The sequence below is a fragment of the Phalacrocorax carbo genome, chromosome 7 (assembly GCF_963921805.1).
Source record: "Phalacrocorax carbo chromosome 7, bPhaCar2.1, whole genome shotgun sequence".
NCBI lineage: Eukaryota > Metazoa > Chordata > Aves > Suliformes > Phalacrocoracidae > Phalacrocorax > Phalacrocorax carbo.
Genome location: NC_087519.1, coordinates 51,385,804 through 51,409,695, shown reverse-complemented (window position 1 = coordinate 51,409,695; position 23,892 = coordinate 51,385,804). Strand labels below are relative to the sequence as shown.

The following is a 23,892-nucleotide window of genomic DNA, read 5'->3' as shown; positions in this document are numbered from 1 at the left end:
AAAGACAGGTGTCAAGGTAGGTTTGAAGAAGAAATATCAGTGATAGAGTTAATGATCAATAGCAAAACCACTTTGACACATCTATTTTTATCAGCAGAAAAATACTTCAAACTATAAATGAGGCGTTTTTGCAACTTAACTGCAGTCACTTGTCTTCCCTGACAGGCATGAGATGCAAGATTTGGGTGTTTCTTTCTCTTGTTTTATTAAATAAAAGACCTTTCATAAATTATTACTTCTGATTAGTCATCCACTGGTTTGTGCTCTTCACAATATTTTTTTTTTTTTGGTCGGAACTTAGTCTCACAGCAATATTTAGAACAGTTGCCGGTAAGGCTTGTGCTTTAGCCTTTTCATTGGATCAGAGACAAGCAGACTCCCTGACTGAAAATATGTGATTTAATATGGTGTTTTTTTACAAAATAACAAAATAAGAATGCAAAAAAAAAAAAAGTCCAGTGCGATCTCAGTGTAACAACACTCTCCATGGCAGCGAGAGCAGGAGCTTCACGGACAAGACTGCAGCATGATTATAAAGAAGAAGAATGTCCTGCCCATCCTTTCATTCCATATCTCCATTTCCAGGCTGCGAAGACAAGGACGCTTCCCTAAATGAAGCTGTAGACAACCAAGAACCAGCTAAAAAAGAGCTTGAAGAAGGAGGATGTCAGTGAAGAATTCAGAAGGTCCATTCTTGGCTGTCTCGGCTGTGTTGCTCGAAGCTCTCATTTTGCTTTAGCTGTTTCGACTCGATTGAAGAGATGAGGCAAAACCAGAGGGCACGAGACTGCCCAAAGATGATGCAGCTCCACAGCTGGGTAGCCAGTAATTAGTTTTATTAGGTTTTGGATTAGTCTTCCATCAGCTGGGTTCTGGCTTAGAGTAAGATCACATAAGCACCAGCGCTGACGCAAGGCAGAGAGTGAGGAATGTGGGAGGACAAGGAGATGGAGGGAGGTCAGAAGCAGGACAACAGCAACCTGAGCTGGCTCAAACCCTTGTGCAGCTTTACTCATGGGCAGTATTTTCACAAATACCTTAAACTAGTTTAGGTATTCCTTGCTCTTTATGCATTTACAAGGCAAAAGACACGGTTAGTTTTCAACCAGGCTGGTTTTCCCGGACTGGAATGGTGCGATAGCACTTTGCGGGCACAAAGGAGGGGACAACACGAGGAGGAGAGAGGCCTCCTTTGACAGCAGAGTTAGCTTAAACTGACCACAAAACTAGGATCTTAAATAAACACAGCAGAAGACAAGAAAAAGCTTATACTTCATTACTGCCTTTGCCAAAAAGGATCACTGAAGAACTGGAGACAGCGTTAACAGAGTCACATCTGGATTTATATGAGTGATCTGGAACAGAGGGGTTCTGAATCACCACATTCCCTTTTTGCCTTCTTTTTTCAGATTGCCAGAGGGATGGATATAAATATATATTTTTTAAAAAAATAAACCTACATCTTTTTTATTACATGTTTCTAAAACCTAGATATTCTAGGCAAAGATCGAGAAGCACTGTACTAGGCACTGCAAGCAACATATGTTCCCTTGCTTTAAATAACTTCTAGTATACATATTTGTATACTTGCTACAAGAAGCTCTCTATTTTGAGTACCTGGTACAATCTGAGAAATGAACTTTTCATTTAAACTCTACAAGACCTGTAGGATTGTGGCCTTGAATTTAAAGGAAAAAAGAAAAATATCACAGAAGGTCTGTGCCATGTCTAATTTTACAACTGTGCAATCAGATTTCAGTTTTTATGAGAACAGTGCTTAAAATAGAATTTCTTTTGTCACATCTTCTGCTGTATTGCTGTTCTCTGCCTGCATGGAACCAAGTTTTTTTTTTTTTAATTAGCAATTAAGGGAAAAAAACATATAAGCCCGAACATTAAAATAATAATAAAATTTTGGCAGTGTCACTTAGAAATTTAGACTCTGAAACAATATAAAGAAATTGCTTTTAAAATCAGATTATCTTTTAATTAATCTCCATGTGCTAGAAACAAGAAATAGCTGTAGCTATACAAATAAAAGTTCATTGCGTGCAAATTGCTATCCCCTCACAGGGATCAATACAGCTAATAATAAAACCCCTGGAATAGTACTGCCAAGCGTCTGAAAAAAACATGAGATGTTGCGTTGTAACTTCAGTTATTTCCCATATTTTAAATTTACTCACCTACCGGTGCGACCTTACTTCAGGAGAGCAATTCAAAAAGAAGGAGAGGTCAGAGATAACGCAAGGAGAGGAGGAAGAGGAAAAAGGGTGGGGGGAGAAAGCAGTATCTGAACATGAGTGACCGCAATTTGTTCCGAAAAGGAATTACTGCAGATTTCTATGCTCCCTAGGCTGCTTGGTTGGGTTGTCAGTTTTGTGTCTTGGTTTTTTGTTTGTTTGTTTCTTTCGCTCACTCTACCTGCCATGAACACTCCCTGTGTGAAACCAAGCTATGTGATCTCATCCCGAGTGCTCTGTACCATGTCAGAAAAACTGTACTCACCGGTATGAGGTTTCGGGAAGCAAATCGTTGATAACGTAACTTGTAACATTTCCTACTGGAATGCTGACGTCACCCAGGTCGATGTTGTACGACGTGATCTCCGCTCCGTTGTTGCATGGTTCTTCCCAGTTCAGCACAAGGCACGCAGAGGGCGAGAGCTGACAGGCATCCATGTGCTCGTCCTCCAGCACGGCGAGGGTAGAGACTGCATCAGGCACAGATGCGGGGATTCTGCAGCTTGCCAGGTCACTGTAGGGTCCGGCTCCTGCCTGGTTAATAGCCTGTGTGTTTAAAAAAAATACATATTTTTACAGGATGAAAGTTCTCTTTCACACCTGTCGAGTTCGTACCAACCAGCTGCGCAGCCTGGAAGAGTTGCATGGATTCTCCAGAGGATTTGCACCGCTGGCTTAGTCTCTAAGGCATGACTCATGCCCTCTACCTATACCGCAGCAATTAGTATCTTCCTTTGTTACTCAGGAGTTTCTCTCAGAGAAATTGGAGAATATTTCTCTTTTCCCTAATAGCTATTTAATCCAACTTAACAGTAACCTTTTCATCAGCAGCAAACTTTGTTTAGCGAGGGAAAATGTCACAGTCGTGCCGTCAGTGACAGGTGACATCACGTCGTTCAGCAAATTGTCTGCCTGAAATTGCTGGGCCGCCCCGTACAAAATCCTCAGTACGCTGCAGAGTGCCCCATCAGATGCTTTTTCCGAGCACAGTAGCCCTGGACACAAGGGGGCTTTGGCTTGCTGAGAGCTACACTGGCTCCTAACTCTGAGAATGGAGAGCTAGTTTAATGCTAAGAAGTTTCTGATATAAGAATATAGGAACTCAGCACGGTGTTAAGCCTGTGACTCGGATTTCCCCAGAAGTCACAAATCACTAGCAAACCACCACCAAAGCACAGAGCTCAATATTTTCCACAGGAGAGGAGAGCAACCGATTATCAAGCTTCTCATCTTGACTCATAGATCCAGGACCCCAGTGGAAACCAAGTTTCAAAATCCGGCCCACTTCTGCTCATTAATTACAGAGGGTGTTGGCTTTGCAGGCGGAGCACGGCATGGTTGCGCAGACCTGGGTTTTTGTCAGCCGATGCTCAGTCAGTGCCAAATGCTGTCTATATTGCACAGGAACGGCCTAGGAGAGGACTAGCTTTACCTCCTCAGGATTGTCCTAAGCTCCCGTGCGCACAGTCACAGAACCACGCAGGCTGGAAGGGACCTTGGGACACGTCTACTCCAACCTGCTACTCCAAGCATGGCCAAAGCTAAATGACAGACCAGGTTGCTCAGGCTTTTGTTCAGTCCGGTCTTGAAAAACTCCAAGGATGGAGATTGCGCAGCCCCTCTGGACCACTGTTACAATCCTTAATTGCCCACACAGTGGTAACTTTTTCTTTATATCTCATCTGAACACCTCTATTTCAACCTCTGCCTGGAGCAAAACCGGACACAGCATTCCAGGTTTTCACGAATAGCATGTAACGGCAGCAGCACCTTCCCTTGATCTGCTAGCTGGGTTCCTCCTGATACAGCCCAGCATGCTGCTAGCCCACAGGTACGTGGAGAGTATATATTATGCTAGTGTATTATGGTACAGCCTGAGCTACAGGAGGTCCAGACCTTCAAAAACAGCTCTTGACATTGCCCAGCATCGTCCACCGTCCCCATTTCCTTTGCATTTGGGAAAGCGAGCCCAGAGTCTCCCGTCAGCTTACAATTAATCAGAAAACCCGGGTTTACAACGTTGCCAGTAGAACTACGATGGCAAGGAAAGGACACGTCAAACAATTGGTTGATTTCTTATCTGTGCTTAACTGTAGTGAATAACTTATTTCTGCTACGCATAATACAAACACAAAGCCGTGTTCTATTTTTTCCAGGAGGCATTTTGTTCAATTGAAGAAAGAGATAATAAAGTTAGATTTGTCAGCCTTTAAAAAGCCCTTCAAAACAAATCGTGCTCCAGGGGCATCTTCTATTTAGTGAAGCGCTCCTAGAGCTGTTAGAAGTGAGCCTTGTTTTGTGGTCTGCCAACGATATTATTTGTCTTGCCTCTAAACCAGTGTTTGGCAATCTGTATCTTGCTCCAAGCAATTTATTTTTAGTGGTGCTTTTAACTGCTTTATCGGACAATCTCATCATCATAACTGATAGGAATTTCATTCTTCTTTGCTTTCTAGATACTCCCCCCTCCAAATGACACAGTATTTCCCTTTGCAGAAGCCACAATTGTTTTTGGGAATATTCATTACAGGAAAAAAAGTTGAGGGACAGTAAAGACAAATCGTCTGCCCTGCAGTTATATATGCCGGATTCCTCAATTCTCTCTTTTTATTGAGCTACTGTAGATTTCTTGAGATAGCAATACTGTGTATTTATTAGAAGGCAGAGCAAATGCGGTTTGGGGAATCTTTATTTTTAAAAAGGAAAAGAGGTTTTTCTGTTAAAGCTGCTAACAGATAAGGAAAACAGCTATTATTCTCTCTTTATTTAAGAAAAAAGACCAAAATTGCTGAAACTACTTAACCTTCCTTCTTTGTCTGTCACACACTTCACTCTTTTTCTTTTGTAATTGTTTAAATGTTCCAGTGTACCTTATAACAAATTCTTCTCCATATAATACACAGATTAGACCTAGAGGATGAAGCCCTCTAGAAAGTAATGCATGGCTCACTGATGGACTTCAGTAAAACATCTCAGTGCTGTCGTGCATTTCACGTAGCTTCTGGATTAAATTACATTGGCCGCGTTAAAAACCGGGTAGATTTGCTCAACATTTTTGTGGCAGGTAATTTAAAATGAATGCCCACTCGAAATCAAAGATGCTATACAGCCGGCTGTTTCCATTTTTAACATTAAAATCTCCTTGAGCTCCCGCCGCTCGCCGCAGAAGTGGTCTCAGGGTCTCCTCCCTGCCCAGCAGACGCTGAACGCTCTCCCTCCTGTGCAAACAAGAGGCACTTTCTGGCTCACGCTTCCAAGACACCCAACACACGCTCTTTCAGCTCGCCTTCCCGGCAGCGCCGGTGCAGGGTATACGGCCAGCTAGGACCGAGTCAGAAAGCACAGCTGAGTGTACTCAGAGGTGTGAGGGCCCAGCTCCCTGGTGGTCGGCCAGCTGCTCGGAAAAAAATATAATTAAAATAAAAATTCAAAGTCCAGTTTAAAAAAAAAAATTAAGAAGGAAACACTCGACAGAGGCGTGTTGTCCTCGATCAAAGGAACGACCCTGGGTGGTCCACACGTTGCCAGCTGGGTGGGTACACGAACCTCTGGTTGGGTTTACTGCTGGTATTCTGCCTTCACGTACAAATAAATCTTGTGGAAGAATATCTTGGGCAAAAATACTTTTACTTCACTCCCACTTACTTTACTTGCCATTTACTTTTCAGTGGACACAAAGGAGAAAAAGTGTTGTATTTCTGTTTTCACATAGATATATATATAAAAGCAATACATTTTAACTGTTACTTTTTACTGAAATTAATAGGAGAGAAAGAGATCAAAGAAAAATAAACCATACAGAGACTCTGTATGAGATCTCATCTTACAAATCTAAGAGACAAAATGGTAAAGAGGAGGCATCGCTTTCTGGCAGCTACCATCTCCTATACAGATAGGAATCTACTCAGCTGGTTTGCTTTATTTGATAAATGAAACCGATGTTGGAGTTTATAATTTAAGCTAAGGGCATCTTCAACATCCACTTGGGAGGTAGATGATGTTTACATCTCATCACCAAGAAAAAAAAATTATTTTGGGGGGGAAATTGTCTCAAACATTATAGTTTTGTTTTAATATCGGAGGAAAAGGTGGCTGTTAAAAGCATAATTCACTGAAAATAAACCACATGATACAGGCGAGAACTTTCCAAGGGCTAAAAGTTATACCAACTCCCTTGTTTACCACTTTGAATTGTCCGTAATCTAAACCGTTCAGTTACGTAGCAACAGCCTGCGTTATCCAAAAGAAATGTACGCTCCTTCCGACACAGAGAGCGCATAGCTTCAGAGTGGCTAATGATAAAAATACAAACACAGCAGAAGGAAACTGTGTTTCCATCGTAGATTGCCATGCATGCAAAGACTCCCGACTTCCATACCTGTAGCCTACAGCAGTAACGCGCGGCCGCTGACAATTCACTTATTTCAAAACAGGTATCTGTGCCATTATACGCCAGTTGTAGAGATTCCTCATCTTCTCCCCACTCTAATCTGTATTCAGAGATGTCAGCACCAGAACATTCAGGACTCTGCAACACAAATATTTATGTGGTTCAATTCAGAAATGAGCACTTCAGATCCCTGTGTTTCACTGAGTAAGGAATAAAGTACATGGCGGGGGGGAAAAAAACCCCAAACCTTTATTTTTAAATTAATAAACCATTACTGCTGCAAATGGAAATGCGGTGAATTAGTGTTCCCTAATAGGTTATTGAAAGAGGCTAATTCTGCACAAAAATTACCTGATAGAAATTCAGAGAAATGAGAAGCGTGTGCAGCTACTTGGCTTTTCATCAGGATGCTCGGTAATAAATTGTCTCTCCGCTGGCTTGGCAGAAGCACAACGGTGGAGAGCACAAAAAACCATCAATCTAGTGTAGTCTAGTCGAGTGCTCAAAACACAGCTCTGGAAGAGCTAGCCTTCAAGCCTGGAGTAGTTACTCATGTTACTGAGAAAAGAATAACCTCAGCAAATGAGGAGCTCGCCCGAGGTTTTCAGTGAAAGTCACCCATCAAGCTAACGGTCCCAGTGTGGGACACGGGAGCGGGGACCTGGGTACGTTAACGTCCATGAAAAGACTCCTACGGGATCCATATGTACGCACAGCTATCCCTTTACCACCCTGAAGTCTAGGGGAACAGGAGTAAATACCTGAATTTTCTGGAGATGAGCTAGCACAGGCGTAACAGCATTATGGTTCCCAAAACACAATATTTTTACCAGAACTACCTAGAGCTGCGCTGCGTGGGGTGGAGCCGCTCGGGGAATCGCGGCTCTACGCGCAGAAGTGTGGTCTACGATACTGCAAGGGCTTTGTGGTTACGGCATGCAAGGCCTAATTGCCAGCAAAAGGACCCGGAGCATCGCTGAACGCCACAGCGACCACCCTGAATGGGCACACGGGCTCCTCCAGCTCTGCCTCTGAGCACCCAGCGAGTTCAGTAGGAGCATTCGGAACTGCTAAGCCAGCGTTTTAAAACAATGTGTAAGAGAGACATAGCAGGCGCCACGGCGCGCGCTCTAGCCGGACAGAACAACTCCCCGGCCCTTGGCTGTTTCTCCTTCCTATTCAAATCAGCCAAAACCCGATAGACTCTTGAAGAAAACATAACCACTGCAAACCACACTACTCCTTCCACAGCTTCATTTTTAGCTCGAATAAACAAATATATCCGACATATAAATACAGAACCTACTGAAAACACTGCTGCATTTGCTCATGGTTAGGGAGAGCAAATGCCTTTCCATACACTCATTTAAAAGGTAACATTTAAAAGCTCCAGCGTGACTTCTAGCTTAGCGTCACAAAATGCTGCAAGAAATATTAACAAATACCCCTCAACTGTACCAAACACACCCTTTTCATTATAAAATTAAGCTCAGATTATGTTTGCACCCAGATACGTTGTTGGCACAATCGGTTTATTTGAGCATCTCGTGAACATTAATAAATTCTTTCTCAACAGGGGCATCCTTTTGTGGAGGGACCCGACAGATGCGGGGCCGGAACAGCTGCTAGGTTTTCAAAGAAAGCCCGTGGCAGAATTACAGCCCCGTCGCTCCGTATCACACCTTTATTTGCGCCGACATCCTTTCCTTTCTGCCTTCATTACATAACCTTTTTTTTTTTTTTTAAAAATTGCACCAATCCACCCTTCAGCATTTCAGCTAAGATTTATTTTAAGAGTCCAATGCCTAGGATCCTGGAGAACGGAGAAGGAATGCACACAAACTAAAATAAAAGTAAATATTTGGGGAAGAGAAACAATTTTTGAGGCAGGAAAAAAACTACATCGTAAGCATTTGCGCAGAGTTAATTTCATATCAGAGACTCCAGCTTCAGCCAAAATCAAATATTTGCCTTCACAATTCCACCCCAGGCCACTCTGACATGCTAAAAGCCTGCAGAGAGCACTTCTGCTCGACCAGCGCTCTATCATCTGACGCCAGCGTAGGAGGTCTGAATCCTGGTCCAGATGACTCATGATCAACTTTATGCAATTCTTTAAAGAGAAAAGTAGAGATGATGATTTCTACATCAGAAAAGTTTCTGCATATGTTTTTTTTTCCGCACAGAAAAAAAGAGTTCCAAACCAGTCAATAGCTCTCAAGCAAGCTTTCAAGTTTTGCAGTGACCATATTAGCTTGGATAGGCGAGATGGAAATGAAACAATCAGGGCGCTTGACTTACCTCCCAGCTGATAAGAACACGTGTGTCAGACAGGAAGGAGATGGAAGGTGCTCTGCACTGGCCGGGCGGTCCTGCTGCCGTCGTGACTTCTGTAGCCTCCGAATACGGCCCGTACTAGAGGGGAACAAGGCGTCTGTACATTAATATATAGACATTACACCCATCTCGCCTTCCTCAAAGGCTTTTCAAGAACAGCACGCAGAAACTTTCTCAAAGACAGACCGGGCTTCCGGCACTCGGCACCAAATATCAGCGTTCAGTATGAGACCACGTAAGTGACTGCAAAGTCAGGATGTGAGGTAAGCTCAGGTACGAGCAGGCAGCATGTACACCCTCCTGTGCGGTGGTGAGTGCCCGTGAAAGCATAAGCCACCTCCAATTTACCCAAGAGTGAGAGTGTGCACTCAGCAAGAGTAACCGAGGAACAGTTTGTGCCCCTCTACCTTACCTTAAAGTAGCGTGCTCGCATGTCTGTGCCGTAGCCTGGCATAACTGGCTTCTTGGGGGTATAAGGAGGAGCACGGCAACAGTAAACACATACTGGAGTCCAAATCCAACTCCTTTCATATAAAATGTCCGCCACATGTTATTTATAAAAGGATAGCGTGTGAGGGAGCCCAGCCTGGGTGTCTGACAGCGGCGTTCAACGTGCAGGGGCACGCTGCTCACACGCCGCGCGTGGCTTAGCTCCACAGGCAGCAAAGCCAACTGCTCAGACAACTTCCTAGCCCTTGGCAGGAGAATAATTTAAATGTGTTCTAGCAAAAGAAAAGACAAATTTGAAGAGTCTGGAAAACTGGCTTCAGCTAGCAGTGTGAGGACAGGAGAGATATAATGCTGGAAATAGCCTTTCTGAGGCCACTTGAGCGGGATAATGAAGTTTGCTCAGTACATCCCCAAGCTAATTAGAAATCATTCTCCAGAACAAAGGAACTTCGCTGGAAGCAATTAGAGGAAAACCACTGATATTTACTTATTTTGGAATGCAATACTAGGAAATATGACAAAAAAGAGCCACTACAAAGGCTGAAAAACACTGAAATTATGAACCCCAGAAAACCCCTCAACAGACATGTGTCGGTATCGGTGCCGTCGAGAAAGGCTAACACTGATCGCTTTGTTTGAATTAAGAAAGTGCACACTTCAGAAAAATATAATTTGTTGACTTATCTTGTTTTCTTTACCTGATGGAAGAAAGGTGTTTGCATCTGGTAAAGAACACAACGCCCCGTTTTGCATCTGATAAAGCCCCAACCAAACCAAAACCAGCCCCGGCATTTAACGAAGGGCGAGGCTAGAAATGCTTTGCAACTTTAAACACTGTTTTGCTGGGGAAAAAGGAAGGGGGAAAAAGGAAGGGGGAAAAAGGAAGGGGGAAAAAGGAAGGGGGAAAAAGGAAGGGGGAAAAAGGAAGGGGGAAAAAGGAAGGGGGAAAAAGGAAGGGGGAAAAAGGAAGGGGGAAAAAGGAAGGGGGAAAAAGGAAGGGGGAAAAAGGAAGGGGGAAAAAGGAAGGGGGAAAAAGGAAGGGGGAAAAAGGAAGGGGGAAAAAGGAAGGGGGAAAAAGGAAGGGGGAAAAAGGAAGGGGGAAAAAGGAAGGGGGAAAAAGGAAGGGGGGAAAAGGAAGGGGGGAAAAGGAAGGGGGGAAAAGGAAGGGGGAAAAAGGAAGGGGGAAAAAGGAAGGGGGAAAAAGGAAGGGGGAAAAAGGAAGGGGGAAAAAGGAAGGGGGAAAAAGGAAGGGGGAAAAAGGAAGGGGGAAAAAGGAAGGGGGAAAGTCAAGGTATGATATATCCAAAGCTTCCAGGTAGGCAATTATTGTCACTCAGCAAGGAAATCCATCTCTCCGTGTGTATTTAATTCATTTTTCACAAAAATAAGAGAGATATTTTAAAGACAAAATAGTTTAACAGTCTTGCACATTTTTCTAATACCCAGGTTAGGTTTTAACAGAACTTCTCCCAGAAAGTGAATACTTTTAAACCTTTGTGTTACGTTTGTCAGCAAGATTTCCCGGGAACAAGCGTATCCCTATGCACATACTGCTGCTGGGACGGCCTTTACGGAAGGCCGCTGGAAAGATGCTCTCACAAAGGCAAGCAGAAACAACCCAAACCTCTCTGAATCAACAAGATCTTTCAGAAGATCTCCACAGACATCAGATAGAATTTAAAATGTGTTTGGCAAGGAGCATCTTCCAAGGAAAGCATATAACAACAAAAAAAAAAAAAATCAAATCTATAAAGCATGTATGTTTTCCAAATTAAAACAACAAAAAAAAAGGTTAAGAAAGTAAGCTTTCTTCAAAATATATCAATCCCGGAGTGAAATTTCAGGGATTATTTTTTTTTACAAAGTAAGGTTTGAAACAAAAAGAAGGAATGCAGTGGAAGGGGAATAAACAGATCCTGCCTTGTAAGCAGATATCACTTTTAGCAGGGATTTTGCACATTTTGGTCCAGCTAATTTTGTCCAGTTGAATCATACAGCACCTGAAATCTCCTTTTAAAAGGTTCCGAACTGCAGCTCTTCCTCAGAAGTTCCTTCAAGCATTTCTCATTTTATTTTCTTTTGCCCATCTCCCCATCACCTTTCTGATCCCCAGCACTAAGAAAATCGCCTTCCAGAATCGCCCGCCCCAGGCACAGCACCCCCTCCAGCAGGGAAAGCCCGACGCGCGCTCCGGCCCGCTGCACGTACCCCACCATCGTTCAAAGCTCTCACTCTGAACCGGTACGTTGCTCCAGGAAGGAGGTTGCCGACGGTGCACTCCAAGTCGGGCCCATGATACACTTCAGAAACAACTTCTTCGGGTTCTGTCATTTCTACACTGTACTCCGAGACGGGACAGCCGCTTTCTGACGGAGGGACGTCTAGAAAGAATTTACGTAATTCATTAATAACATGAGGGCATATGCCAGGAGAGGATTAATTTTTTACTTCACATACCACAGAAATATACGTATATACGCACACACATAAACACACACACAATCAGGAATGATTTTCCCCTTCGTAGATGCCTTACCCGCAATCTCTCATCCATGCGTGTGATTGACATTTTTAAAGCAAATGAATAAAACTACCCTTAGCCCTAAACGTTCACCCGGTCACACTGCCACATGCAAGAGCAGCAGCTCCCCCAAAGCAATGATCTGTCCCCTGGGAAGCTCTGTTTGATGCCACGAGGTGCCCAGCTACTTTTGAAGCCGAACACAGTAGCTACCATCCTCTCCTGAGGATGAAAAAGAAAGCTACTCTGCTGCTTTTCCCCCAACATCAAAGGCGGTGCTGTGTGCAGAAACAAACTGGTCACTGAGGCATGAGAAAATGTATAGAAAATGTATAGAAAGCTGCAGGAAGAGTGGGACTAGTGCTGAATACACCCTTTCTGGGACAAAGGAAAACCCGGAGGCACGTGGTGGCTGGCTGACCCAGCCTCGGCTGCTGGCTGCTTGGGCGCGGGCTGAGGTGGGTCAGGTACGCTCCAAAACTGCTACTTATACAGAGGATTTCTGGCAAAGCCTCATTAACACCCAATAAAAGTATGAACAACTGCCGTCCTCGGACTTTATTAGTCACACTGCTAATATTTACGAGATTCTAAATCTCTGTACAATGATCTAAACCCTGCTCTTCACTTGGAATTACAGCTTTTTGGGAAACCGAATTTGTTTCCCGTGCCTGTATCTGTTTTGCTGTGGGCACCTTTTTCCCCATGAAAACAACATATTTGATAATAATTTGCATGTTACCAGCCAACACACCAGAATCAGCCTGCCGGGTTCTGAAAAGCAGTGCTCCACCATAAGGGGTACAGTCTTCCAGGACGCAACACGGCATCTTGGATGCACAGGTGAATTTTTATACTGGTGGTGAGATCTACTTGTCAGTTAGAAATGGCACTGCTCTAGAATTCAGCGTAATGAATGATGCCACAAAGGATCTTGGATACTGCAAGATTATCACAGCAAAGGAAAAATATCTGTTGTTTAGTGGCACGTACCTTGTATTCTGAAAAAGTGCATTTTTTTAAACAGTCTAGTGTCATGTCCATGGTCCAAGTCCTTTGCAAAATTACTGGTGTCCAATGCACTGTGTGTGTTATACTGTGGATCAGTGTTTAAATGCTGCCCCAAATCCTCACTATGTTCTAACTCGAATTTCTGAGAGAATCCCATATTAGAAGTAGCAAAACGCTTCTGCTAAGTCAATATTGCAAAGGAATAAAAAACAACTTGAATCACATGGCGTTTTTACAATAAAAGGACAGATATTCTAATATAGCTGATACTTTATAGTCCTGGCACAGAGACGGGTCCCAGACTAGAAAAGGTCCCAAAAATGGGAGCACAGCATCAGGCTTGAAGGACAGGGAAGTTCAGAAACCCGATACAGAGCCACGGCAGTCAATGAGAAGTCGCACTTCTGACTCGCACAGACTTCACCGGCCTTTGCTTTGTACTCCCCCGTGCGCAGGACGCACTGCAGCTTTTCACAAGGTCTAGCAACAGAACTAAAAGCTACGGCAAGTTCAGCAACTAACCGTCAAGATCAAAGCTATTCAACAGCGAGATGCTCCCGTGCCTTACCCCATTGTAGCTGTACTTCTTTGTGCTTCGGCTTCCCCAGAACTCGTGGTGGCCGGCAGTGACCTGGTGCAACACTTAGCGTACGGACAGGTAAACTTTCAGAACACTGGAAGAGAACAAGAGCTGAAGTTAGCTCTCTGGTACAATTACTGCCTACAAAGCGAGGCATGATTAGAAAGCGGCACAAGAAATTATTTTCTACAACCACCACTTAATAGAAATTTATACAAACAATAAAGCATAGGAGATGCTATCAAGCATATTACTTACAAATGCAATTAACAGAGTCTTTTCATTAGCATACTCAAAACTGCAGGAAGCTTTGTTGGCTAATGTTCTGGGGTATTTTAATTTTCCTTGTTTTTAAAATAATATCAAGGCCTAAAGAGCTCAATCATAAAAAAAAAAAAAATCAAAGCAGGAGGAATAAAAGCGTAGGTACCGAAATGATTTTACATCAAAGGAGGGAATGAGAGAAACTGGTGGCTGGAAAATTGAACCCAAGAATCTAAAGAAGAATTCAGCCGCATGAAAGGTAATTAGTTGTTACAACAAACTACCCCTACTGCATCTTCGCTCACCAGCTTTGGTCAGTGCAGGCTCACGCACATGAGAGTCTGTGGTCTTTCTCAAGCAAGTGCCAGATGAGATAAACACAATGGTTTTGTCTAGCGTAAGTACAAACACCTACGGCTTGGTTTTGAGGAAACCGAATCTCACTAAACTGCAATTTGCCTGAAAAAACCCCATCAGGTACACAAAAAAATCTTCTGAACTTCAGCAACCTGCAAGTTAAGGTTAACTGCAATCAGTGTAGCTTTTACTGTGCTGCAGGAAAAAGAGTCTCCTCCTTTTCAAAGCAGAAATCTTTTACCAAAAATAGCACATAAACCTCTGAAAAATATAAACCCAATATTCCTTATTGTTAAGTAATACTTACCTGACTGTGTCCGCCAGTGCTGATACAGCATGCCCGGAGTTTATACAAAGTGCCTGGTTTCAAGTGAGTACAGGTATATTCTGTAGCCGATCCACTATATGCCACTTCCCATTGATTTGCTAAAAAATGAGACATCCAAGTTTAGAGACGTATAATGCAACAAGTTTACTAGTGTCTAGGAGGAAAGAAAATCCTTAATGTGGTCCTCCACAAATGATGTATTTCAAGAAGGTCATTAGTGTTAATGTTACTATGAATTTTATTATATTAAGGACATACATATATATAGACACATATATATACACCCACAAATATAAATATTTAAAATATATTAAAAATATAAAAAAACCCAGTAGGTTCAGCCCTATAACCTAAAATTCCACCAGTCTTAGAGAGAAATACCATACTTTGAGGAAAAAAAAAAAAAAAAGAAAAACACAACAAAAACTCCCCCAAACCCAACCAAAACTCTCCCAGGAACCCTGCAAATTTTAAGGCTGCAAGTATGTAATTCCATTTCAATCAAATCTGCAGCATTAATATATTAATGATAATAACAGTAACAGCCCAAAGGGTCAGTACTTCTTTATAGTAGCCATAATGGATTGAAATGGAGAAAACTTGTTTCCACTTTACCTTCCGGACTTCCTTGAGAAATCTCTAATAGATACTTCAGGATTTCTGAACCACCATTATCCTGCGGAGGATCTGAAAAAAATCGGGCAAGTTGTTAGTAAATCAAGATTAGGAGTGAAGTGTAACAAAAGGATTACAGAACTTGCTACTGATGCTGCTCCTGCTCCTCCACAAGCTCCCCCACACTGGCTACACCGGGCATTTACAGCAGAAGAGGGTAGCAGACCTTAGTTTTCAGCGTGAGTCGGAATAAGGCGGCTGGATAACGATGCTACAAACAAAATGTGTGGAGAAAGCATTGAAACAGATGCAGCACGGAGGCTTGCCCCGACAACGCCAGCAGCTGGAATGATGCTGCAGCGGCACATGAAGTGGAAGGTGAAAAGCCTGAGGATGCGCTTGAGGGCAAGTGCAAGTCATTCAATAAAAACAAGCAACATTTTTGATTCTGAAAATATCAGTCTCTCTACACAGCTATTAAAATATTAAAAATTTAAGGTGTCAAGCTCTCTAAACATGTTCAACTTTGGACTGAGAAGCAGCATGAAAATATCTAAGTTCTAACACGTATTTAGACAATTCATTTGAATTTGTTATGACCCAAAAAAGCTCTACTATGACAAACTGAACTGGCTTACCCCACTTCACACTAAAGCCATGAGATGTTATTGGCCCCTTAATAACGGGTCTGGTTGGGGGTCCTGGCCTGTCTGGGCTTGTTGTACAGACCAACACTTCGCTGGGAGAACTCCTTCCTTCCACATTAGAAGCAAACAGCTGAAACAGAACCACAACACATTTACCATTGGTTACTGCAACTGCTTTTCTGACAGTTCTGCACGAGGCTTCTTCTAGTAATTGCACATAATATCGTTAAACTGGAAAGTATGTCACATCCCAAAGTGTGTGGGATTCCAACAACAAATATTACATTGTCACGTTGTTTCTTTAGAAACCACATTCATTTTCCCCCTCCCTCCACTAGCAATAGATCATGACATATTTAAGATAAGAGCACTGCTGATTTTCCGTTAAAAAAAACAGAAGTCACGTGGCAACTTGCAGTTATTTACTCATAAAAGATGAAAACGATGACAATAACCGCTATTCTTGTCTTGGAGGTATTTCAAACTGCTATTTAAAACAAATTAATTCAGCATATCAATAATCAGACAGTTAAAAGCTTAAGCAGCGTGACACGCAAATAAAGAAACGCGTCGTCTCCAGCCACTGGAACAAGCAGGATGCGCACAAAGAAAACTTGCTCAGGCAAATCCTCCATCTCTACTCAAGAACCCCTTCTGCTGACTTCAGGGAGAAGGTTGCTAAGCTAAGAGAAAACATGAGGACCTGGCCAGGAGACTGAGCAGATCAGGACTGTACAAGAAACCCCGAAATGGGCCAATTTTTGTGGCTGCTGAGAGCTGTATTAGCTCATGCTAGTCCCTGGGACAGGGATCTGCTGCCAAGGAAGCAAGTAATAAATTATATATTATAATTGCTAATTGTAAATATAAGCTAGCAGGAACTTTTCCGCTTAGGATGCTCTGCTGTTCTCAGGAGCAGTCACTTCTGTCCCCTCTCCTAACACAGGCATCTGAGGAAAACAATTTGCAATTTTCAAGACCAAAATAACGTAATTGAGGTTCTCTAGCCCATACGCTCGCTTTAAACAAGTCACTAAAGCCACTATCAACCGCTGTGTATCAACTCTTGGTTCTTTTCTGACTCTTCTCCAATTTAACACATCTTGCCATGAACACCAGATACATGAGCCAGCCAAACATCCCAGTAACACCTCCAGGGAATCAGTGTGAGCTACAAATGTAATGCAATGTTTACATACATTTCCCCTCTGTACACAGCTGAAGATTTCACAAGCCCAGCAGGAACTGAAAATCCATATTAAACTGATTGCTCAAGCAGGATCTTCAACACTTTTTCAGAGCCACATCTTCCCCAACCTAGAGCCCCCCATTCTCTTAGTGGGGATAAAAATAAAACTTTGTTTCCACGTCACTGATGAAATTCTGAAATAGCACCCACAGCGCTGCTTTTTGTGGAACCTCACGAGAAACAGCCGTTCCCTTCTATGCCGACAGGTCAAACACTTCAGAGAATGAAGTTTCTGCATCTTGTTGTGTCGTTTTTGGTATCATTTGCCCTTCTGAGCCCTCGCTCGGTACCAAACAAATGCTGTTACTACGGTGTGTTACATTACCGTTGTCACTTTAATTAACCAACCTTTAATTCAGTAAAAATGTTAGTAGGATGTCTTCTCTGTAAGCACACATTGTCTTGCGTGAATTCATTATCCCCTTAATTCCTTATTATTAAGGGGGTTCCTCAAAGAGCCATGTTTTGCTGAGGTTCAAAGACAAGGCTAGAACTTGGCAGAGAGCCCCCATCGTGAGTTTTAAAACACTGCTGTGATTCTGGGGTGTCTGTGTTTGGTTTTCTTTTGCTTTAGACTTTCAGGGATCCTTCTCCAAGTTCTGTAGCTAATTAATGCTGGTCCACATGCAATGAGGGAACGTCTCAGTGCTGGGTCAAGCCAGAGTTGTGCTTGTAGCCAGTGACATGAGGCTACAAGTCTGCTCTGGTATCAACCCAGTTTTGTAAAATTCATGTTTCGTTTGAAAGCAGGGCTGCAGAGAAGCACGAACCGTCCTTTCCCCTCAGACAGCCACAGCAGCTTTTACAATGCTGAACTAAAAGGCATCATCTCCGAGCGACGCCGCAACAACTTCGCAATTCTTTGGGTAGTTCATGCAACTTCACAAGGTCTTCTGTCCCACAAAGGAATATATGCAAAGTGGTTTTTATGGATTTTTGGGTAAAGCTTTTTCTTGTTGCTCCTACAGGGTGACATACACTAACATATACATACACTAAGACCTACAGAAGCCACGTGATTTTGAATCAGCGCAAACCTAAGCCACCCTCCTTCCCCCTGCGCTGTTGACAAGCGGCACAAGGCCGCTTCCAGACGCGTTTCTGTTCGGCAGCGCGGGAGCGGGGCGGCCGCCGGCTCTACAGCCAGCTCCTCGCCAGCTCCGGGGGCCGCCAGCGCTCCGGGCCGCGCGGCCGGACGCCATCTTGTGGAGCTGCGCTCGGCTCCCGGCTTCGCTGGGCTGCCGGGACGGACAGCCGGGACGGACAGCCCGGCCGCCGGGACGGACAGCCCGGCCGCCGGGACGGACAGCCGGGACGGACAGCCCGGCCGCCGGGACGGACAGCTGCGCCGCAGCCTGGTAAAAACCACCCCATCTTCCCCTCGACAGCAGCAGCCGGCACCTGTGCTGTGCTTGACGGCTTCAGTAGCAGCGAGGCAGAGGACTGAATTTTGTGTTTGCAAAAAGATTACAGAGCATCTCTCTTGGGGGGGACTGTGTTTAGGAGCACCCACAGAGCAGGAGATACCAACACTTGCTAAAAAAACAGCCACATGTACGTATGAGATGGAAAAGCTTCCATTTCTGCATGTCGGGGGAAGGCAGGCCCCTGAGCTGGGGGAGGAAGCTGTGCTTGCAGGGCTCCTTACAGCATTTTCTCCATTGCGTAGAAATGAGATTGGTTTTGTGACCAGGGATCAGGTTTTCGGGGAGCACTGCAGCCAACTGCAACCACCTCACGCCCTGAGCCACGCTTTTACAAAATCAAACCTGACAGTAGACAGTACCAAAAGCCACGCCTGTTGCAAAAAGGCTGAGCAATGAGCATTTTCTGTGGTAAAAGTAGAAATACAACTTTGGTTTAATCTCTTAGGTCCCTAAAACCCATCTCTCTAAAATAAAGTTGTATTGGATAGCTGGGTTTTGCAGGTAGTACTAAAGGGTCCCTACAGAGCCTGGAAAAAATCCAACACAGAAAATACTATTCAACAACAAGAGGAACAAGATTTTACCCTGAATTTATACTGCGTGCTTCTTCTGAGATTCTTCACAGTACAGGCTTGCTCCTCTCCAGTGTACTTCGGGTGAAACACGCTATCCTAGGGGAAAAAAAAAGCCACCAAACAAATTTCCATAACTGAGGACTCTGAGGAAGTGCTCTCTGTATTACAGTCTGTAGCGAGAACACATTATAGCAAAAAGGCTTTACAGCTGAGTGCCTTCTTTTATTACCATTACCACTTTTAAGCTGCAAGGCCACAATTTTCCTTCTAGAAGGATGGTGCAACTGACCTGAATAATATAAATTTTGCTGTAAAATAAGCACAAAACCAATTGTGACAGTTTAACGCATGTTACAGAAACAGAAGCGACAGATGACAGAAGGCAAGCACACCACACAGCGGTGAGAAGCACACAGCAGACTGAGCTGCTTAAGGACAAGCTGCCCTATACCTTACAGACGCCTGCGAAGCTTTGCAAAGGAAGCCTGGGGGACAGCACAGACTTAGCTAAGGATTCATAATTCTGCTGTAGAGCAGAATAAATCACACAGCTCCGTCCTGCCAAGTACCCAGTACTCCTAAAAGACCTTCCAAACCAGCAATCCACGATCTTCTCAGTGATCTTGAATTAATAAATGAAAACTCAGTCTAAGTCACACAGTAAACTTTAGTCACACGGTACTTACATTATCCTCTTCCTGAATTTCCAGGGTGTAGGAAATCACTTCCTCTGGTGTACATCCTTCTACTTTGTTCCACTGCAATGCAATCCATGTAACACCAGCTCGAACAAGCCTTGGTGCAGAAGGGGTCTGAGGAATATTACCTGCAGTGTAGCATACCACCTCCTGGCTGTAACCGCTGCACAGGGACACAGGAGAGGAATATTAAAAACAAACAAACAAAAACAACCCACACAACAACAACCAAACAAACCCAAGCCTCACTGGTTTGGTAGAGAAGTATTTCATATTTTCAAAAAATCTAGACCACGTTAAAATTGCCCAGGTGGAAAAAATGAGCAACCAGTTAGGAAATGCCAGAACTAAGAATAGAAAAAAATGCAGAATTGTGTGTCCTCACAGTCATTTTTACAGCTCTTATCACAATAATATTGGAAAAAAAATATTTGACTGCCTAAAAATGTTAACTCCCTATTAACTGTGAAGCAGACGAAAATCTCCTTCAATAAAGGGGAACTAAAACAGGAGATAAAGCCCCAAGTTTTCAACTTTTACATGCTGACCTTGAGATGCAGTTTCCACCTTCTATAAACTCAGAATACAACTTCGATTTAAGCTACACCCCTGAAAGCGGAGCGCTCCAGCAAAACTAGTCCCACTGTTTCACATATCCCTCTCCAAAGAAAGCAGGGAAAGTTTATCCAGTCATGATCATTCGTGCTCAGCATCACGTAGGAGCTGTCTGGTGCAGGCACAGATACCTTCCAACCCTCCAGGCTGGCTCTACTCCTTTCTGACTCTCCCCGCCCAAACTTCCTTGCATTTTAAGCTGAGCATAGTGTCGCTCTTTCGCACAGTTCAGGTTGCAACCAGAGAGATCATCTGCGGCGGCGGAGATGCACGTCTTGTCTAGATCCCAGCACACAACACCTTAAAACGTACTAGGCAGCTGTGTCGAGCAAGTGTAGGAAGAGTTCCCCTACAATTCCAGGCAGAATATATGCGTACAATGGAAATTTAGGAACAAAGTTTGAAACAGACACATTGGGGTGAATTTTCAGGAGGACATCAGAACTCTTAACCGAATGTAACCTTCTGGCCATTTTCAAATCTCTTTTTCCAAAGTACACATATATTTTGTTTCTTAAAGTCACCATGTGAATTTAATACACACAAAAAGCCACATCTCCTTCTTCTGAGCCTCCTTTCTCAAATATAACGTATTTGTTGAAATATTTTTATAGTTTAAAAAAAATCCACCTATGACTAATACCCAAACAAGACAAAAAATCGTCTTAAATGGCAAGTCCACAAGCATTACAACCAACCAAAACCATCTTATGACACAAAGTGTTAGATGACATTATCATGTCATAATTTTGAGTGCTGTCTATAAAAAGCCATATGCTGTTGGTGCTTATCTCATAGATTAACACAGAGCAGCTGACCATAAATATAGTTCTTAGTTCACTCCCTCCTCAATAGCCTGAGGAAAAAAAAGAGAGAGGGAGAACAAAAAAGCAGGGGGGAGGGAAGAGTTCAAGCATGCCCTAAGATATTTTAAGAATCTGGAACCTGGCAAAGAAGAGAGATGCCAAAACTGGAAACTTTGCACAAAACTGGCAATCCCCTTCCAGTTACACTCAGCAGCTCCAGCTCAAGCCTCTCTCTCTCCAGATCAAGTATTATTTCAACGGGGAGGGAAGTAACCTTGCAAGAAGTTGGCAAAAGGGACTGCACGCGCACAAGAACAGCCCCAGTGCATCTCAGAGGGAAAGCACAGGAACGTGAATAAAGAAACTTTTAAAGCTACATATTACTAAGAGGTTTGTATTTTGGAAGAGAGAACGATACAGGAATCTCCCTCAGCAAAATACATTGTTATACACCACTAGGGTTTCTTTTTCTGTCCTTGTAATAATGATGAGATCCTGTTTAGCTAAGAAGGACAATAAAGGAGTACACAAGAGCACTGAATGTTTAGCTTCTTCACAGCTAAACTTTTCCTGCCCTACTTTCCTCCCGTGAGTACGGGAGCGCAGAGCCCCTGCAGCACCATGTCTCTGTGGGCATGCTTTGGTCCTCGGGTGACATTTTAGCCCCGCGCTCCCTAGCAGCTGCTGGAGGGTTGCAATAAGTCTGATCTCTCATCATCTTCATTTGAGCGCATCTGTTCACATGCAAAGAAAAGCAGAACCTGAAACCCATCTTGCAGGGCCCTTGGGTGAGCCTGTCCTCTCTCGGTCCTGGCTCTCTCACCCTTCTTTCCCACCCCATCAACCAGCCCTGCCAGTCCTGCGGAAGAAGGAAGGGACTGTACTGCTGAAAAAAGAGACAGAAGGGCTTTGCTTGAAACCAGAAAAATAAATATATCAAGATTCCTTTCAAAATCTGTAACTCGACTTCCTCTTGCTTGTTTTTCTTGGTTCAGTGAGGTCCCTAGTGGGAATTTTACATAACAGATGTATTCTTTTTGTATTAGGAAGAGACCACAAAACACCATTTAACACCTCAAAAGGAGCCTATCTTCTTAGGCTAACCTCATCACGCTGCAGGTACATGGCAATTCCCTGGGAGAAGAATGATACCGCCAGGGAAGGTGCGACTTACTCTGAAGCATTAATAATTGAGCAAATGTCAGATATTTAACTCAAAACCATAAAGAGAAAAACCAGCTGAACAAAGATCCCCCCCAGATATTCCTCTTCATAAACTTTTCAACTACCACTTTTTCTCAAGAAAGCGTGTACCTCGGGTAACTTACCTCGTACCGATGTCGTTCTGAGCTGCTAATCGGAAGGTGTAACCCAATGCCGGACAAAGCTTAGTCAACTTGCAATGCTTCTGGCTTCCAAAGTAACATTCTCTGAAACCACTGTTCCTCTTTCCCTAGAAAGAGAGAAATCTGTAATCAGAGAGCTATGAAACAAAACCACGGCGTTCTTATTTTAAAAGGAGCTGTTAAATGATATTAGGATTAGATGCTTTCATACAAGCACCGTGCAAAGAAAGCTGTGTATAAGCCACTGACAACATTGCTACGCCACCTAAAATGATGCAGATCAACAGTCAGTCTGCTGTCAGATTCCTCCTCTTTTCAGATTTTTATCTTCATGAGATGTATCTACAGCTTCTCTCATTCTCCTCGAAGTGCAATTTATCCTACTCATTAACCAAAAATCATGCAAGTTAAGGGTGAAATTGGTCTCTGAATCGACCCGGTCACAGGAGGATGGGAGAAGCTGCAACCAACATTTCTTGCAAGCGCTACCCCTGTGCACCTCAAATCCCACGGAAGCCCTCCCTGGTCCTTCAGGAACGCTCTATCCCACAAGAGGGCTCTCGCTCCCCGCGGTCCAGCCCACGGTCAACCCCAGCAGCTGCCGCCCGAGACGGACAAGCCTGGGTTCAACCCTTTGCTCAGCCCCATGCCCTCAGGGACAAAACAGATTTATTCATCACGGAGGACTGTTTAATGTGCCAGGTTCTGTACCCATCCCGCTGCTCAGAGCACGCGGCATATGATGAGCAAAAAGGATTTGTTGGAAAGCATGAAATTTTGTTAAGAAACTTGGATGCCAGAGGTATGGTTTATGGGAGCTTTGCATCAACGTGACCAGGAGCAACGATGAGCCCTGACAAAGCCAAGATGAGGCAGCAGCAAGAGAGGGTACCGGAGGCACCTCTCGCTCCCAAGCCCTTCCTCAGGTACACCAAGTACAAACCAGCAAGGCCAAGGACAGGGACATTCAGAAGTTCCCTCCCTCCCTGCCACATTTAAAACAAAACAAACCCCTTCTCAATCCGACCCGACTCGGTATGCCCTACGGTAAAAACAAAGCCAAGCTTTTTGCAGGACAGAGACCCCAAGCCAACGGAGAGTGACTGGCCTCATCCTATGCCACGTGCAGGAAAAACCAGTCAGTTTGAAGTCTTTCAGGAGGAAGGGCACGGATTGCTCAACTCTACCTAAATATCTACCTGAGCTGAAGGAGTTCAAGGCAGTTTTAATTTCAATACTTGAATGCTAAATTAATGGACAATTACAAAGTACCCAAAGGCACACCAGAAGAGAAACCTCGCGAAGCACACCCATGGGCTCAGGCTGGTACAGGAGATAGTTAGGCCCACCTCTGCAACTCCTTCTGACATAAGGGCTCTGCTATGCCACTTACTACTCTTGGCACCTGTCTACAGTTTCTGATTTTTACTTTA

The 23,892-nt window shown here is 43.8% G+C and overlaps 1 protein-coding gene across 1 annotated transcript in view; it reads right to left on the bottom strand.

Annotated features, from left to right (window-relative positions):
• FNDC3B (fibronectin type III domain containing 3B) overlaps positions 1–23,892 on the bottom strand; it is a 213,302-nt gene that overhangs the window by 36,519 nt on the left and 152,891 nt on the right. The window contains exons 12-22 of the mRNA XM_064458004.1: positions 22,442–22,566; positions 19,681–19,855; positions 19,004–19,090; positions 15,735–15,873; positions 15,097–15,168; positions 14,461–14,579; positions 13,521–13,626; positions 11,629–11,801; positions 8,935–9,048; positions 6,622–6,771; positions 2,509–2,789 (exon numbers count right to left, since the gene is read on the bottom strand). Coding sequence (XP_064314074.1) covers positions 2,509–2,789; positions 6,622–6,771; positions 8,935–9,048; positions 11,629–11,801; positions 13,521–13,626; positions 14,461–14,579; positions 15,097–15,168; positions 15,735–15,873; positions 19,004–19,090; positions 19,681–19,855; positions 22,442–22,566 — 1,541 coding nt within the window. The remainder of the gene's footprint in view (positions 1–2,508; positions 2,790–6,621; positions 6,772–8,934; positions 9,049–11,628; positions 11,802–13,520; positions 13,627–14,460; positions 14,580–15,096; positions 15,169–15,734; positions 15,874–19,003; positions 19,091–19,680; positions 19,856–22,441; positions 22,567–23,892) is intronic.